Source organism: Callithrix jacchus, chromosome 5 (genome assembly GCF_049354715.1).
Source record: "Callithrix jacchus isolate 240 chromosome 5, calJac240_pri, whole genome shotgun sequence".
NCBI lineage: Eukaryota > Metazoa > Chordata > Mammalia > Primates > Cebidae > Callithrix > Callithrix jacchus.
In genome coordinates, this window is record NC_133506.1 from 67,848,355 (window position 1) to 67,867,719 (window position 19,365).

The 19,365-nt window shown below is 45.9% G+C and overlaps 1 protein-coding gene across 7 annotated transcripts in view; it reads right to left on the reverse strand.

The window, feature by feature from the left end:
* The window catches only part of ANKFY1 (ankyrin repeat and FYVE domain containing 1), a 90,196-nt gene that overhangs the window by 11,980 nt on the left and 58,851 nt on the right, over positions 1–19,365 (reverse strand). For all 7 annotated transcript variants that reach the window (XR_619980.6, XR_008481451.2, XR_013535451.1 and 4 more), the window contains 9 exons: positions 17,051–17,148; positions 9,755–9,983; positions 8,441–8,539; positions 8,034–8,187; positions 6,879–7,047; positions 5,948–6,066; positions 5,196–5,352; positions 4,323–4,523; positions 1,289–1,465 (listed from right to left, as the gene is read on the reverse strand). Coding sequence is in view for 4 of the 7 variants with exons in the window: in XM_008996410.5 (XP_008994658.1) it covers positions 1,289–1,465; positions 4,323–4,523; positions 5,196–5,352; positions 5,948–6,066; positions 6,879–7,047; positions 8,034–8,187; positions 8,441–8,539; positions 9,755–9,983; positions 17,051–17,148 (1,403 nt within the window). In the remaining 3 variants the exon portion in view is untranslated. The remainder of the gene's footprint in view (positions 1–1,288; positions 1,466–4,322; positions 4,524–5,195; positions 5,353–5,947; positions 6,067–6,878; positions 7,048–8,033; positions 8,188–8,440; positions 8,540–9,754; positions 9,984–17,050; positions 17,149–19,365) is intronic.

The following is a 19,365-nucleotide window of genomic DNA, read 5'->3' on the forward strand; positions in this document are numbered from 1 at the left end:
CATTATGCAGCGTCGATTCAAAGAGAAAAGAGCACACGGACACTGGAAGACCTGCTGCTTCCAGGTTTCTGGGGCTCCTCCCATCTGCCCTGTCAGGCCCTAGGAAGTCTGGAACCTAGATCAGGGACCGCAGACCTCCTTTGGCTCCACAGAGGCCTAAAGACGGATCAACACAAGGCCAACTCTCTTCTGCTTTAGGACCTCCATCTGCCTCCTGGGCTGCTCCCCCCACATCTGGTGTGTTCCCGGCACCATCAGACCGCCTCTCCTTATTCCTCAGTTCACACTCACTGCCTTGCTGCCCTCGGTCCCTTCACTGGTGAACCCGCCCACGCCTGTGTCCCTCTCTCCCCCAAGACACCTTCTTTAAATGCTGCCTCAGCTCAGACACACAGCAAGTCACAAATCCTTCTCTAAAAAGCGTTTTTCAGAAACAATGAAAACAAGGCGCCAAAAGCTGCGCAGGTGCCCTGGTAGCCAGTTATGCGGCAGTGGCCACCAGGGCACCTGCGCAGCTTTTGGTGCAGGCCAAGAGAAGCAGGCCAGATGAGAAGGCCCAGTCTCAGCTCGACCCTGTCCTCTCAGCTCAAACACTTACAGTGGTTTCTCCGCGGTCTAAAGGATAAGGGCTGCTCACGGTTCTCGGTTTGAAACCTGACGCCCCACGATCTGTTTGCTGCCTGCCTCTCTAACCACATCTCTTTCAACTCTACTATAATTTCAACCAAACTTCCCTACTTAAAACATGCCACATGCACTTCCCAATCTCCACATCTTTGCTGAGACACTTCCCCTGCCTGGTGGTATTATGTTATACTGTAAAAAGCAGGCTTTGGAGTCCAATAGAAAAGGCTAAAATCCAACACTACCAGCTCAGCCTTGGGGGTAAAATTCTTAGTCTAAGTTTTCTCCTTTATAAAACGGGAAACATGTCTCATACCCCGCTGTGGTTTTGAAAATTAAGAGACAGCTCCCTTCAGAGTCCCAGTTGAATGCCTGACGGAGAAGAGCAGCGGCCCTCCACTTCCTCTGTGCTCCCACCCCACCTCTGCCATCCCAATCCTGCTTTCTGTCAGGGCCAATCCAGTGCCTACAGCCTATGCAGCCCAATGGGGCACACAGGACATGCAGCCTTGACACACCGTCTTCCAAGTGCACTGGCCTCATTCCCCAAATTCACACTGGCCTTTCACCACCCCTGACAAAGCACCTGTGGGGAGGTTCTGCACAAGCTCTGCAACAGGCTTTGACAACATATTACATACGATAATATTTCTGTGTCACTTACCAAATTGCGGACAATAATTTCTGAGCCTGCTTGGACAGAAAGATGCAAGGGAGTCAACTTGGAAGCATCCTGGACTCTTGAATTCACATTAGCGTGGACACTGATCAGGAAAAGCACACTTTCAATATCAGAGTTCTGAACTGCCACATGAAGGAAATTCCGGCCCTTATTATCCACCTACAGCAACAAGTGGAAACCAAAACATTAGTTCCCTTTTAAGAGTACATCCTGAGGTTCATCTGCAAGCTATACTGACCACTGTAGAGGTCATGGCGTAGACCTTCTCTCAGGCCTAGGAAACTCCCTCCCACAACCCACCCAGAGACCTGCTCCACCACTGTGTACAGAACACGCATGCGTGACCACACTCACATGCTCAGGGGAGGGACCTGCTTCACCTCTGTGCACAGAACACACGTGCGTGACCACATCCACACCGTCAGAGGAAGGACCTGCTCCACATCTCTGTGCACAGAACATACGTGCATGACCACACCTACATGGTCAGGGGAGGGACCCGCTCCACCTCTGTGCACAGAACACACGTGTGACCACACCCACATAGGGGAAGGACCTGCTCCACCTCCGTGCACAGAACACACGTGTGACCACACCCACATAGGGGAAGGACCCGCTCCACATGTCTATGCACAGAACACGCATGTGTGACCACACCCACACGGTCAGGGGAAGGACCCGCTCCACATCTCTATGCAGAGAACATGTGTGCATGACCACACCCAAATGGTCAGGGGAAGGACCCGCTCCACATCTCTGCACAGAACACACATGCGTGGCCACACCCACAAGGTCAGGGGAGGGATCAGCTCCACATCTCTGTGCACAGAACACACGTGCATGGCCACACCCACATGGTCAGGGGAAGGACCCGCTCCACATCTCTGTGCACAGAACACGTGTGCATGACCACACCCACATGGTCAGGGGAAGGACCCGCTCCAAACTTGTATGCACAGAACATGTGTGGATGACCACACCCACATGGTCGGGGAAAGGACCCGCTCCACATCTAGGTGCACAGAACACGCGTGCATGACCACACCCACACAGTCAGGGGAAGGGAGCCGATGCAGTGACCCACGGTGCCCTGGCGGCCTCCTGTAGTAGAAACTGGATGTGGAAAGCCAAGGAAAAGACAATCTGAAGGACAGGGAAATGAAGGCACCATGATATCAGGAACTCATGGAGAGGCAAAGATGGGAGACAAACCTTGGGAGGCTCTTTGCTTTGGGTATAACAAGAACCCAGCATCCTAATGCCCCAGCTGCACTGCTAGCCTGAGCCCTAAGCGGTCAAACCAAGGCCTCAGAAATGCTGAATGTCCTCTTTTACTCAGCTACAGACTATACATGATGGGGAGGGAGCCAACAGCAGGTCATGGACTTTGCTCCACTGATGTAAAGCAGCGGAGCTCAAGGAAATCAAGCCACACAGTACACTGTAGTTCCAAGAGCTGTCTTAGCTTGAGTGCTGAGGCAGCAGTGAGGGAGGCCCCAATGCCACACACATGGCACACCACCGCACACGGCCACGCACCCATGGCACACACCGGTCTCATAGGCAATGCTCTCACAGGCAATGCCACACAGGCAGCACACCACCACACACGGCCACACACCCACGGCACACGCCGTTCTCATGAGCAATGCCACACACATGGCACACCACTGCACACGGCCACACACCCACGGCACACGCCAGTCTCAAGAGCAATGCCACACACACAGCACACCACTGCACGTGGCCACACACCCACAGCACACACTGGTCTCGAGCAATGCCACACACACGGCACACCACCGCACATGGCCACACACCCATGGCACACACCAGTATGAGCAATGCCACACGGCACGCCACCGCACATGGCCCCACACCCATGGCACACGCCAGTCTCATAAGGAATGCCACCACACACCCACGGCACACGCCAGTATGAGCAATGCCACACACGGCACACCACCGCACACGGCCACACACCCATGGCACACCCCAGTCTCATAGGGAATGCCACACACATGGCACACCACCGCACACGGCCATGTACCCACGGCACACGCCAGTCTCATGAGCAATGCCACACACATGGCACACCACCACATACGGCCACACACCCACGGCACACACCGGTCTCATAAGCAATGGATCTACAGAGTGCTCTGATCAACAGTACAGTTTCACACTGGAGAGAAGACCCGTGAGACAACTAGCCCTACTCACGGCCATTTCACACCATCTGAGCCAATGCAAGATCAACACCTACACCATCCAGTCACACTTGTGAAATGCTGAAGACACATGGTATGAGAACCCTAAGATACCAAGCCATCATCTCCACCCACCAAGAATTCCATTTCATCCAGGTCCCAAGTGTCCATCTCACCGTCATGAACAGACATTTCTAAATCCTGGCAGTATGCTAAGTGTTGGCTGGAGATGAGGTTTCTGTCGAACTGACTTTGTACCCGCCCCCGCCCCCACCTCATATCAGCTGTTGAGGCCATTTCCCACCCAGATGGTTGCTGCAGATCAAGAGTTCACCTTCCAGGTTTCGCAGCTGGTAAAGAGCCACAAAGAACAAGGCCAGCCCAGCTTGCTAGCAGAATCACTGACCTCCTCCCAAACAGTCCACGTTGCCCCAACAGCACAGCACAAGCTCTCTGAGTTCATTTCAGAGCTTTTAAAGACATTCTTTATAAAGACAGTTAACCAATCTAGCAACAGCAAAGAATGTGCTCTTGGCAGAGAATGAGCCCAGAATTCCTACCGTGGAGCCCACTGGCTCCACCTCCTTCTAAGCCTGGCGTCGTCCGGCGCTGACGAACAGGGCAGAGCAGCCAGACCTCACCCTGCACTAACGGGACACTCGACAGCTACAATTGAGGAAAGGGAGAACAATTTCAAAGCAAAGCCCTTTCCACGAAGAGACCTGTTCAGTCGGTGACATCTGTGTAGTCTCCAGGTTCTGTGGGGCCCAGGACAAGGCGGAGAATGCTGGGTGTTACTCACGCACCTGCTCAGCAGCCCCGGACTCTCGTTTGAGAATGGCCTCGGCTGCCTTGTTGTTCTTGTAAGTCATGGCACAGGCAAACGGGGTCAGCCCTTGTCTGTCTCGGACGTTCAGATGGATATCGGGGTGAGAGATCAACAACTGAATGATGGTGCTGTGCTGGTTGCTGATGGCCACGTGGATGGGTGTTCTTCCTTCCGCATCCTGGGGAGACAAGGCACAGATCTCATGTTCAATTGCAAGATAAAACTCAGGAAAAATATGAGGGGGTAAAACTTCTAAGTGAAATTTCAGTTCACAAGAATCAATCAATACTACCACCCTGTGCTTGACCCAGCTTTTAAAGAGGCCAAATAGAAATACCGAAAGTCACTTCCTGTTACAGCATGTTCCAGTGACCTGGTGGTGGCTGCAGGCCCAGCACAAACAATGTGCTTTAGATCCACAGCAAGTCTCTGCTCTAAGCTGCCACCCTCATCTGGCCACAGGGCCTTATATATCAATCTTCACAGGCTAGAATGTTGAAAGGCATCAAAGGGCACAACTCAGGGTTATTCAAGTGAGTTACTGGGACATTTTCCTAAATACAATACTCAATTTGTGACTAAACTCTCAATGGAAATCTATGACTAAGGCGGAAGAGAAGGCAAAGAGAAATAGCTGAACCCAAGCTTCCTCCTGCTGGAGAAGGGATGAAGGCACAGAAAAGACGTCACCCTGCAATCGTGAACACTGCTAGGGAGGATGTAAGTAATGCAGCCCTGTTCATAAAGAAGTGGGGCCTGGGCTGGGAAGTGCAAGGTCCCTTGCCCTAAGAGGAGGTTTCCCTCATGCTGGGGCTACTATCTCTCTTCCTGGAAAAGAGAAATGACATACCTGCGCATTCACATTGGCACCAAACTCCAGAAGACACTGGACTGTCTCTTCCAGCCCCCAAGAGGCTGCCAGATGCAAAGGGGTCTGTCCATCTCTAGCCTCTTCCTCGCCTTCTCCATTAGCACCTGGTTGCCTGGGACTGTTCAAGTCACAGCCACTGAAAGCAATGGGGAAGGTGTTTAGAAAGGCTGTGCTTCGATCTAGCCTGTAGCATCCTGCTGAATGTGAAGCAGGAGGCTCCTCCAGTCCCACAGGCTCTGCTATGCAGGGTCTGCCGTCCTCAGTCCCTCACCTCAGTTGGGCTCCCACCCCCATAGACTGTTCTGTGACTGGCCTTGGGGGTGGGCAACCTGAGCATCAGAACACTTAAAAACTCCCCAGGGGAAGGTACACGTGTGTGTGTGTGTGTGTGTGTGTGTGTGTGTGTATATATCATATATATTACATACATTACTGGCTCCACAGTCTGAACTGGTCTGTCATGACTGCAGGAGCCCAGGCAGCTCCCAAAGCGGGATGCTGACTTAAACGTTCAGATTCTTTGATCCAAGCCTGTGAGCTCCTACCCTCACAATTGAGCCTGGCTCCTGGCTGACCTGACATGACAGAACAGTGACCCTGTGACACCCTTAATTGTGAAAGTAAAGCCAGCTACTGGCATGCCAAGACTGTAGGCAAATTTAGAAAGGAAAAGAGCCAGTTTGCAATAAGCTCACTCAACAGATTTCAAAAGAGAGTGGGGCCCCTCAGACCTGCGGATAAGAAAGCAGGCAGTGGGCTCGTTGTTTTCGTCAATGGCTCTATGCAGGAGCGTCTGGAGGCAGCCACCAGGTCCGGGGCCCCAGCATGTGGCATCACAACCATGTCTGACCTGCAGAAAAACACAGGTTATCATAAACACTGCTGAGCAAAGGCAAATATTTTTATTACCAAGTCTTACCTCTATGTATAACATTTAATCCATTTTCAGGTAAGTTACGGGTGATAATTAAATGATAATTACTTTATTTGTATCACTCATTAGTTTTACAAACACGAATTAAAATTTGCTGTGTGCAAGTTCTTTCTTGCACTAGGTCCTGTGGGATAGATTTGGGAAGCATAAACAAGAATGTTTAATTCATGTCCTTTTTAGAGCTATGTCCTAGAAGGGACAGAAAACACAGTGTCTGTGTTCACATGCACCAACAGGTCCTCGGCAACACACACCTGTCATTAACAGGTCATCTCAATGTCTGGGTTAACCCTCCAGTGCACGATGCCTTCATATCACACTGCAGACCCTTCAAGGAGCTAAATGGGAACCTGCAGGCTTACCTCCATTTTTGGGGCCTGTCTTGCAAACTAGGGAGATAAAGCTAAGACTGGGGAAATGATCACTATGGTGAGAATGAGGAGAGCCCACACATGAGATCAGTAACCCCAAGAGAAGGCTCCTGAGGAAAGGCCGCCCTTCTCTTGCTTCTCGGTAGTTTTCTTGGTAAAGACAGCCTACAAACAAAAGTGCTGACCAAGATCACATTGAACTGAAAGTTTCTTTAACGTGACTGTCAACTGCCTGTCCTTGTCCCACTTTGTTACTTGGCAGGTCTCTCACTCCTATGACAGCTACAGAGGCACCAGATCCATCTGACACAATCTGTGCCCATCTGTAAGCAGAGGCTAATGCTGTGCTTCTCTCACCAGAGTGGACGCGATGTCCTCCAGGTTGTTTGCCAATGCAAGCCACAGCGGGGGGTTCCCCTTCTCATCTGGCACAGACATGTCAGCTCCTCGGGTGCATATCGCATCGACTACGAGTGGAAGCTGGTTTCTGATGGCCAGCTGGAGGGCTGTCTCTCCGTCCTGAGTCCTGTTGGGACAGGCACGCCCAAACCAATATTTCTAACTGGAGCAAAAGGACAGAAGGTGCCCTTCTGGGCATTCCAGAGCCCAGAATTTTCTGCACCCCTAATCATACTTACTCACATTCATTAAACATTTTCTCAGGGAAACTAAATGTGACAATAGTGTCTGTCCCTTCTGCCTTTTTAGAAAACATAACCATGTCACCTTATTGCCCCTCCAAGATAACTAAATTCCAGCATGTTGAAATCTTACAGAAATACTTTTTGTGGCATCTTAATAAAATGCCACCCCAAGAACCCACTTGACAAAACCCTTCTTTCCCTCACTCATTCACTCACTTGGAGATAAGTTCTTCTGAAAATACAACCGCAACAAAAATGTGACTCGTCTTTTTCCCTCTCAAGCCTTGTTGATAGCTCATTTGTTGGAACATTCTTTGTTGTAACTGAAATTCCTTGTTAAAAACTGACTTTAGGGTGGTGGATCACCTGGGGTCAGGAGTTCGAGACCAGCCTGGCCAACATGGTGAAACCCCATCTCTACTAAAAATACAAAAATTAGCCAGCTGTGGTGGTGTGTGCCTGTAATCCCAGCTACTTGGGAGGCTGAGGCATGAGAATCACTTGAATTCAGAAGGCAGAGGCTGTAGTGAGCCGAGATTGTGCCACTGCACTCCAGCCTGGGCAACAGAGTGAGATCCTGCCTCGGAAAAAAAACCTGATTTTAGATTGTGTTTCACAATGAGACTTGTGCAATATTGTGCACTGGTCCTGAAAGGTTCAGAGAAGAGCAACGTACAGTTCCTTTTCTCCACTACAATCAGGTCTCTTGATGCTGTTCATTAACAACACCACCCGTGTATTTTTAGAGCCACTGTTTTCCTTCATTTAATATGAAACAAAAACACTTTTCTACAAGCAAGGTTATGCTCGTGACCCACCTTGATTAGATGTTACTGGTGTTACACTGGGAAGTGCTGCTTCACCCTACCTGACATTGATATCTGCCTGGTGCTCCAGGAGGAAGAGGGCGCTCTTGCTGTCCTGCCGCTGTATGGCCATGTGCAGCAGGGTCTGCCCATCCGACATGGTGTCATTGATGGAGGCCCCTGACCCCAGCAGCTGGGCTGCGATCGTGTGCATGCCTGGGAAAACAGCAAGCCCCAATTAATGGCGCTCAACATCTCCTGCTTCCTCTGCATCCTGCAGCAACACACACCCTCTCAACTTCTCAAAGCCAGCACTTTTGACTGGACATAACAGGCTTCACTCTAACAGAAAGGTCACTTCACAACCAAACGATTAGCCCTCTCTCCTCTTGCTTGCTCTCTCACCCACCCACCCACGCATCGGATGGCTGTCCACCTACAGACATCCACAGCCCTGGCACAGCCTTACCAGTCCACAATGCCAGGCCCAGGACGGTCTGGTCTCGGGAATCTTTGAGGCTGAAGTCCGGAATAATCTGCAAGTTGTTGGTGGCATGAAGAGCATTGGCTGCATTTTTTAGAAAGGAAAAGAACGTATGATTTCACCACCCATGGATCACATTTAGAGCATTCAGGAGAGTAAGAACTGAGTTTGAAACTGACTGATAGGCTATAATACGATCAACGCTATAAAAAGAGAGTAGATCAATCTTGTCAGGAGTCAAAGCCCAGAAATCTGATATTTTAAGAGTACACCTTATGGGGAAAAGCAATCTTTGTAAAGCTTGAAACACTGACTCTTCACCTAAGGAGAACGGAATCCAGTATGGAAACACACACTAACCACCTGCTGACTGAAGACAAGATGAAAGAATGTCCTGACGGGGTTTCCTAATACACAAGTCCTACAATCATAAAACTTCTGTGAAGACCAAAAAAGGGCACATACCACCTAAAACCCAGCCTTCCTCCAGAAGCACAAGGCTAAGAAACACTGTCCTTAACAAGGATTGAGGCAAGAGCAAAACCAACCTCAGGAAGGGAAAGAAGGTGCGAGGAAGATCTGAGGGAAAGGGGGCTTCTGTACCGCAGGGGCCAAGGGCAGTCTGGCTCCTCTCTCATGGGGTGCCTGCCACAGCAGAGTTCTCAAAGACAGTGCTCACGCCAAGGCAAGGCTTTACTTGACCTACCCAACCTCAAGTGATCCGCTCGCCTTGGAGAAATACTCAGTAAGAGAGACAGCAGAACTGGCTGGGCATGGTGGCTCAAGCCTGTAATCCCAGCACTTTGGGAGGCCAAGGCGCGTGGATCACGAGGTCAAGAGATCGAGACCATCCTGGTCAACATGGTAAAACCCCATCTTACTAAAAATACAAAAAATTAGCCAGGCATGGTGGTGAGTGCCTGTAATCCCAGCTACTCAGGAGGCTGAGGCAGGATAATTGCCTGAACCCAGGAGGCAGAGGTTGTGGTGAGCCAAGATCGCGCCATTGCACTCCAGCCTGGGCAACAAGAGCGAAACTCCGTCCAAAAAAAAGAGAGAGAGAGACGGCAGAATTAAAGGTTCTAACACCTTAACCTAACAGGTGAAATGGGCAGGCCCCATCCTGAAAACATACAGCAGTCAAGAGCAAGACTAAAAGCTTCTCTAATTTGACCTGAAAGGACTTCTGGGGGAAAGAAACTAGCTATACGAAACTCACCAACAGAAGAAACATCAACTCTATCTATCCTAAACTGTTGTCCACAAGTCAAATGAGGGACAGTATTCCCACCAACTTACCTTTCTGCTCCAGGATGACAGACACCACATCTGGATGATTATAGGCGATCGCCATGTGCAGTGGTGTCTGCAGATAGACGCTGTCCGCCATGCTGGTAGGGGATGCAGCCTCCTTTGGCAAAGGCAGAGCCTCCTCCGTTTGCAGGTTTGGGTTGGCGCCTTGCTGCAGGAGCTCTGCAGTGAGGTTGGCCAGGCCGTGCCGGCACGCCGTGTGCAGCGGCGTTTCTCCCTGAATGGAAACAAATGGCCCAGATCTGAGCACTCACAGGCCAGGAATTCCCTTCGCAGAGGCACGACAGCTAAGCATGCAAACTCCGGTCCTTGGCCCATCCTGTCGCCAGCTGACCCTCATGACTTTTGTTCTCTTTCTCCTGAGCCATCACTCTTCGTATCTTCTTTTTCATGTATTTTTGAGGCGGAGTCTCACTGTGTTGCCCAGGCTGCACTCAAACTCCTAGGCTTAAGCAATCCTCTTGCCTCAGGCTCCCAAACAGCTGGAGTTAAAGGCATGAGGCACTGCAACTGGTTCTACCCTTAAGTTTCTTCAGCGTCTTCCCCCAGCACCTTCAGAAAGGACTGGCTTCTTGACTTCACCTCTGAGGGCCTCCTTAACCACCCTTCACTTTGTTTTATAATTCTTTATTTAATTATAAAAATAATAAATGCTTATTATGACAAAACAATAACAAGCTACAAGTGTCACCAAAATAAACACTGCAACTAGTGGGAGAGCGGGGGCAAGAGCCCGGTGACGAGCAGTGTTGGCATTGTAACCCTTGCTCCTTTTCACCTCCCCACTTGCACTCTGTTTTCCTTCACCTGCTCATATCAACCTCATCTTGAACTCTGATCAAGTCCTCCTGCCCCTATTTTAAAAGTTCAAAATACTCCTGATGCAATATTTTAAAAGTTTCCTCTCACATCTGGAACCATTATTAGCAGTTTCATGTTTCTCTCCAATGACAGAATATTCACAGGAATATGTATGTACGCATACACTTATGCACTTAGGTGTGTATATGTGTATGTTTGTATGTACACACACACACACACACATTTTTTTTTTCACCCAAACAGATGGGAATGACCTCAACACCCGGCTCTGCTTCACAAGGTGCCTGCTCTCATCAGAGTTACATGCCCTCATCACTTAAAGGCGTGTTGTAAAACCCAGCAAGATCCCTGGCAGTGATGTTTGCAAATAACTGATCACAACCAGTTCTAGACTGCTTCGTTCCTTCACTCCCACCACTTCACTTGACTAGCCTAAACAAACAAACAAGATCCTATCTCCTCCCTTTCCCTCAAAAGTTATCCTTTCTCACCAGGAATCACTTTTAACTCTTCCAGCTGAGTTTTGTAAATCTCCATATTTTTTTTTTTTTTGAGACAGAGTTTGGCTCTTGTTCCCCAGGCTGGAGTGCAATGGCACGATCTCGGCTCACTGCAACCTCCACCTCCTGGGTTCAAGCAATTCTCCTGCCTCAGCCTCCCAGGTTGCTGGGATTTCAGACATGAGCCACTACACCCAGCTAATTTTTGTATTTTTAGTAGAGACGGGGTTTCACCATGTTGGCCAGGCTGGTCTTAAACTCCTGACCTCATGATCCCCCTGCCACGGCCTCCCAAGTGCTGGGATTACAGGCGTGAGCCACCACACCTGGCCTAAATCTCCATATTTCTAATGTGTTTTTATTGCTGCCTCTTCATTTTCCAGCTTTGAACATTACCTGTGTGACTTGCCACCATGGCAGGTAAGAATTGAGTGCTTTCACGCCTCGAGCCCCAGTGCATGCTTCCCATCCCAAGTCCTCCCCATACAGGGGTGCTGTAACTGGTGTGAGCCCTCCCAGGTATTTCTTCCTCCTCCTCTTCCCCTCCTGCTCAGGGCTGTCTTCTGTTCCAGACCCTTCCTCCTATGCATTCTCACTGGGTGTGGTGATCTACCCCATGGCTTCTGCCTGGGACTCTCAACAGGTTTCCAGCCCCATTTCTGCATCTGATTTTTCCCACTGCCTATTAGACATCCCTACCTAAATGTTTAGAAATTCAAAATTACAATGGAATTTATTCCCCCACACAGGTTCCTCCTCCTGGCCAGTTTCCTCTCTTCTTTCACACGTTCATCACAACTACCGTTTTTGAAAATTCCCATTTCAATGTCTCTGGGGTGCAGGTGGTTTCTGGTTCCATGGATGAGTTCTGCAGTGGTGATTTCTGAGATTTCAGTGCATCTGTCACCTGAGCACTGTACACTGTACCTGGTGTGTAGTCTTTTCTTCCCATCCCCTCCCAACCTTCCCCTCTGAGTTCCCAAATTCCCTTACGTCATTCTTGGACCACAACAGGTTTTTTGTTTTTTTTTTGCTAAATCTTAAGAATTTTTAATTTTATATATCTGTACTATATATACGTTTTTACATATAGACATATTAAAAATTCACATACACAGCACCCCATCCCTCCCCTTACCCCACCACTACATACCCTGGTTGAATTTTTCCCAAGCTTCTGTCTATTTAGGGATGGCTCTTCCTTCAGCCTTACCATTGCCTGAGTCATAGTCTCAGGCAATGGTAAGGCTGAAGGAAGAGCCATCCCTAAATAGACCTTCTCCAAGTCCCCCACACTTAAATTTGATTTAAACCAAGTTGAGGTTTAGATTAGAAAGGAGGAGAGTTTTTGTTATCAAAGCTTTATATTAAAATACATTGACCTCAATTTCTGTTGTATATTAGTTTCTATAAATGGACAGAGAAGTTTCGTTTTTCAAGATGGTTTTGATTTTTCATGTTTTTTTCTGAATACACTCTTGTCTAAAGGTTAGTTTGCTCTTAAAGAGTGTATTGCTTTTATTTATCTTAGAAAGCTGTAAATTTACCATTTCATATATTTTCCTTAAGAAAAATTAGCTTTTACGAACTTTTGGGCTCCTTGAACCTTCATTCTTCCCCTCTTGGGAAACAGCAGAAAAACTAGGAGTTTTCCTTTGTTTATTCAGATACAGCCTGGATCCACTCCCTCAAGGTGATTTAGGACCCAGCCCTCTGTTACTTCTTTTGTCTTCCCTAAGAATCTTTCCTCACTGGTTTCACATTCTGACCATTCTAAGTTGAAGTAGCAGAATGATTAATGGTGAAAATATCTTGTTTTTTTTCCCAAGATGAGTTTAAAGGGCAAATTAAAAAAAAAAAAAGAGGATACTCCTCTTTTAGGAGCATAAAAAGAATAGCGTAATATACCATTAAATATTCCTTTATATTCTTCTTTTGAAAAAACTTGATCATAATCTATAGTGATCCTTTTATTATATGTTTTTAAGTGTACTGCCCTTGACTGAAACTACCAAATAGTTTGTTTCAGAATTATTATAATAGCTTCCATTTATTTAGCTTTATACTGTAGAGAGGCACTGTTCTAGATACTTTACTTAAACAATTCCTAATCATCACCACAAACTTGCAAAATAGGAAATCATTAGTTTTATTTCATATGAGAAAACTGGGATCAGAGAAGTTAAGTAACTTGCTCAAGGTCATCCACAGTCACGATAAAGTATCTGATTTTTTTCCTATGGTATTTGTCCTATTGGTTAGAAACATTTAAAAAAAATTGTTTTGCCCCCATCACTTAGGATGTAATTTTACATGACATATAGTTTTCCAGTTTTAATCACTGGAGTTTATTTTTCAGTTTATATTGTGATAGCAGATTCTATTTTCAGAGAACCTCTAATGGAAATTTATTCTTTAGGAAGATTGCTCAATGTTTTTCAAAATTCTTTGGCTTTTAAAATATTTGTCTTTTATTAAGACAAATCCAGATTAGACACATTTTTGGGTGAGGGTAATTTTGTATATAAATTTGATTAGCAAAAGTTAATACAAATATGTCTAAGTTTATTTCCATGCTTAGAGGATTGTTTGGTTGAGTTTTAATGCATTTAATAGTTCACTTCTCTATATAGAATACATATGTTCACACACTAATATAGGTATGTACAAACTAATAGCAGTAGCAAAGCTTATATAATTTGTGAGCATGTATTTTAGAAGAAATTGTCCTGTTCTTTTCTTTTTATAAGGTGTACATACCCTTATATCAGGATGGAACTGATGCCCAGGCTACTGTCTACTGGAGTTTGAAGCCCTCTGGCTTTAATTCAAAATCAGTGACCGCAGATGATATAGGTCCCTTTAATGGTTCTGTTTTGTTTTTATCTGGACAAAGTGACACAACAATCAACATTACTGTCAAAGGTGATGACATACCGGAAATGAATGAAACGGTGACACTTTCTCTAGACAGGTAATTACCTATTTAGGTAATATTCAGTAGCATGTATGTTTGAGTTCTCTTCAATAACTTTGACTTTCTTATATAAAGTTAAAAAAAAGCAAATAGGATCATATTGGCCTTCAGACTTTTTTGTTATTTACTGATGGCTTCTGATTAGACTATGAGTGTAATTATATCATTCAGTGAATTTTTACCCTTCTATTTCTTGTGAAGAAGCACTACAGAGAGAATTGATGGAAGGTATCACATAAATATGAAATGTAGCTAATATTTTGTTATATTAAAAGAAAAAGCCCCAGCAAATCTAAAATGTTAGGTTAAGCAAACAGTTCCACTGGCTTTAGGCTCAACAGAAAAGAAGATTAGAGCTTGGGAGTAAAAAGAAAACATTAATCTTCATATAATGAAATTCTCTTTTTTACACAGAACTTAAACATTAATTTTATGACCATCTTCTAAAGAATCAAAAATTGCACAAATTTAAGAGGTATCTTTTTAGTAATAAAAAAAATTGACTTAGCACTTCTCAGTGGGTAATTTATATTAAGAAAATTTCACAATCTCTCATAAACAGCTTTTTTTCCCAGTAATTCAGAAAATTCTCTATAAATACATAAAATACGGTGTTTAATGATTTAGAGAAATCAGAATCAGTCTTCTCTCTAACACAAGTCTCTATATGAAAATTTATTCATATTAGAGAAGGTTACTGTGACTTGAGGGTTTTGTGCAATTCATGTTTAGAAACAATAAAATTCACAGATAAATCTAAGGAACATTTTGTGTTGTATTATTCAGGACTAAAGTAGTAAAAGTTATTTTATATAATCCCTGGATCTCTCTATATCACCATCTTTTAGGTTTTTCTTTGTAGGCGTTTTGTCTAAACACATTTATTTTTATTATTTTTTTTAATTGCATTTTAGGTTTTGAGGTACATGTGCAGAACATGCAAGATAGTTGCATAGGTACACACATGGCAGTGTGTTTTGCTGCCTTCCTCCCCTTCACCCACATTTGGCATTTCTCCCCAGGCTATCCCTCCCCAGCCCCACCCCCCCCACACTGTCCCTCCCCTATTCCCCCCAATAGACCCCAGTGTGTAGTACTCCCTTCCCTGGGACCACAACAGTTTTAACAGCTTCTTGCCCTCACTTCTGGGAGCCTCAAACATGCATGTTGCACACACTAATTCTGCATTTCTGGTGAAACCTGTTTCTTTGGATCCAAATGCAGTGTGAGACCAGGATAGGTCATTGCTTATCAAGATGATTCCCACTTGGCTCCAGCCTGCGCTCCATGGCACACCCACCATGCCAGCCATCCCAGGCAGTTTTCTCAACGCTAGAAGGATCCTACTACTTCCCTGCCCAAAACCCTCCAATGGCTCTTCTGTCCCCACAGGATAAAGCCCACACACTAGAAACCAGTATCAGGCCCTTCTCCAGAGCTGCTCTCCACTGCTCTCAAGTTAGGCCTCATGTGTCTCTAAAGCTTGGTTGAGATGGGGTTTCACCACGTTAGCCAGGCTGACCTCAGGTGATCCACCCACCTCGACCTCTCAAAGTGCTGGGATTATAGGCATGAGCCAGTGTGCCTGGCCGAGGATTTTAAGTTAGGAGACAGTAAAGCATGTCTCTCTGCTATTAGAAATTAGGAGTAGGCAGAGTTAACGATGCTGGAGAGAAAGAGACAGACACACAAAGGCAAGAGCAGAGGCCAGGAGAAGGTGAGAGGGCCTGAGATCTGGGATACAGAACCCAAACAAAGCAGCAGCCTCCAGTGGGCACAGGACAACGCCGTCGCTCTGGCTGCAGAGCTGTCGGTATGCACACACACAGTGGAGTTGGTGGTAGAAAGGACGGCACTGCCCTCTCTCCTATACTTCGCTGGCCTGGCTCAGATAGCAAGCTAAGTGTTTACTGCCTTGCCCAGTGCTATCGAGAGTCGACAGCCAGACAGCCTTGTGCCGGGGTCTCAATGCGGACACTTCATCAGTTATAAGCCACTTAACCTCAAGGTCCCTGACCCCGAAATGAATTTGATGAAGGAAAGGCCTCTTTAATCCTAACAATACATGCTGCTTCCAGGTCCACTGTGAGAACTAAAAGAAATAACAGCCTTAAAGGTGCTGGCACAAAGTGACTGTGAAATAAATGCAACATTAAAGACAAGCATATCCTCCTGGTCTGAAAATAATAAAGTAAAAATAACTATCAAATAGGACTAATGTCTCTGATATTATGCTAGTAAGCACTTAATTATATCATTTACTTTCATCTTAACCACGCCCTATGAAATGAGTATTAACCCCATTTTATAGATGAGGAAACTAAAATTAAGACCTCATAGGCAGGGTGCAGTGGCTCATGCCTGAAATCCCAGGACTTTGGGAAGCTGAGGCAGGAGAATCATTTGAACTCAGGAGGCGGAGGTTGTGGTGAGCCAAGTTCATGCCATTGCACAGCCTGGGCAACAAGAGCGAAAGTCTGTCTCAAAAAACAAACAAAACCCCACACAATCACATAGGGAGGAAATGGGAAAGCTGGTCAACTAACTCTGTAATGTCCGGCCTCAAAGGTAACACTTTCATTCCTAACACCATACATTCTACCTTGTTAGCTTGCGATACACACTTATGAATGGCAATCCACACAGAAAAACCCAAGCGAATGTGAAGTGTTGTTATAGAGAATCAAATGCTATTATGGTAGGTTTGTGGGCTAACCTCTATTGAAGTCTGTAGTATCTAGCTCAGGGCCTGATAACCTAAACAAGCAGTTTCCTAAACAAATGCTTAGGAAATGGTTGCTGAATGAATCAATCAACCAATATTTGAGGAAACACAAAATAACATTTCCCGCTGGCTTTGTAACCACATGCATGTATTATTCTGATAAAAATGGAAAAACACATCTATTCCCTTTTCCCTGCATATGCCCCACTGTCATTTCTTCCATAGATGAAAACTATCTTCCTGGCTGCCCCGTCACTTACCCACTTGTTTCTGTGGTTCACGTGGGCACCATTGGTTGCCAGGAAAAGAGCTGCTGCCTCGTTTCCTGCCCCAGCTGCCCGCTGTAGTAAGCAGTTTCCTAGAAGAAAATGGGCATATGATTCTTCTGCTTGCATCAAAATGCAGTCAAGCTGCACGCCGCACAACACCTGCTTTTCCTGCTACCTTACGACTGGCAAGCCCACACCAGACAGCAGGTATCACTAAGGCCACAGAGGTACTACTCTGGATGTGGACACAGAGCCTAGAGAATACCCTGGGCTGGAGCATCCATTCCTCCATGGGGTTCCCACTGGCCACTGCCCAGGACCAAAGGTAAGTTCTGTCTCCTTGCTGGGGTTGGGGTAGAGCAACGTTTCTCAACAGTGATGCTACTCACATTTTGGAGGGGTAAGTTCTTTGCTGTGGGGGTCTGTTCTGCACATTGTGGAGTGTTTAGCAGCATCCTCTGAACTTAGGACAATTCGCAATGTCCACAGATGCTAGACAGGTGTGGTGCTGCACAACTATAATCCCAGCACTTTGAAAGGCCAAGGCAGGCGGATCACTTGACGCCAGGAGTTTGAGATCAGCCCGGTCAACATGGTGAAAACCTGTCTCTACTAAAAATTCAAAACGTAGCCAGGCATGGTGGTGCATACCTATAATCCTAGCTACTTGGAAGGCTGAGGCTGCAGTGAGCCAAGATGGTGCCACTGCACTCCAGCCTGGGTAACAGAGCAAGATTCCGTCTCAAAGGAAAAAAAGAAAAAGAAAGAAAAGTCTAGAGATGTTGACAAGTGTTCTCAGGCAGTATAGACAGGATTGTGCCTGGTTGAAAACCACTGGATGACCATTTTGAAAATATTTTAAGTTCCATTAGAAAATGTCCCTTAAATATGTCAGTTTTATTTCTAATGCTTTAAATATGTTTGTTCTTGGATTATAAATATTTTCCTTAACACTGTCATTCTTTTCTAAGTAAAAACCTAGAAAAGAAAAAAAATTTTTTTCTCTTAAAATGGTTTTAGCCCGAAAACAGCATTTCTCAGTAAAATCCATTTCCAAAAATGAACAAACTATCTCATGTCGATAGCTATACTGTTAGAAATTCCAAATAAACTAAACACCAGGACTAAAAACAAAATAAAGAATTGGGCTAGCCAGGCACAGTGGCTCATGCCTGTAATCCCAGAACTTTGAAAGGCTGAGGTGGGTGAATCACCTGAGGTCAGGAGTTCAAGACCAGCCTGGCCAACATGATGAAACCCATTCTGTACTTAAAAAAGCAAATTAGCCAGGCCTGATGGCACATGCCTGTAATCTCAGCTGTGAAGGAGGCTGAGGCAGGAGAATCACTTTAACCCAGGAGGCGGACGTAAGCCAAGACAATGCCACTGTACTCCAGCCTGGGTGACAGAGCAAAACTCGGTCTCAAAACAAACAAAAAGCAATGAGACAAAGTATTACTTTGCTTCCAGGCCATTTTCTTCCTTATCTTTCAGAGACAGGGATTCGATTCCTACTTGATGGTTACTCTAATCTAGAGACTACTAATGTGGGTCCCATGTTCACGTGTGCAGTCATTCCAGTGTAGACAAGACTTAAATTCTACACCTCACAACAAAATAAAGATAACTTGTGACTGCCAAATATCACTCAACTGTTCAAAGCTAGTGGACTGCCAGGCACAGTGGCTCACGCCTGAAATCCCAGCACTTTGGGAGGCTGAGGCGGGCGGATCACCTAGGGTCAGGAATTCGAGACCAGCCTGACCAACCTGGAGAAACCATCTCTACTAAAAATATAAAATTAGCCAGGCATGGTGGCGCATGCCTGAAATCCCAGCTACTCAGGAGCCTGAGACAGGAAAATCACTTGAACCCAGGAGTCGGAGGTTGTGGTGAGCCAAGATTGCCAAGATTGCACCATTGCATTCCAGCATGGGCAACAAGAGAGAAACTCCATCTCAAAAAAAAAAAACAAAAAACGCGCTAGCTAATTGGCTGGCCTGAGTGCAGTGGTGTTTACAACTCATCACAACCAGTTACAATTTCTCTGTTCCTTCTTCACTCCCACTGCTTTACTTGAATAGCCTTAAAATAAATTTAAAAAAAAAAAGAAAAAATTTAAAAAACGAGTAGACTAAGATTGTTACATGTAAAATGAAAAATGAAACATATCAATAGAAAAAACAATCCTGAACCTGTATATATTTAACAATTAAAACTGAAAGTATATAAAATTGACAGAACCAGCAAGAAAAATGGGCAAAACCATAATCAATTAAAAATATTAATATACCTCTCAGAAATGG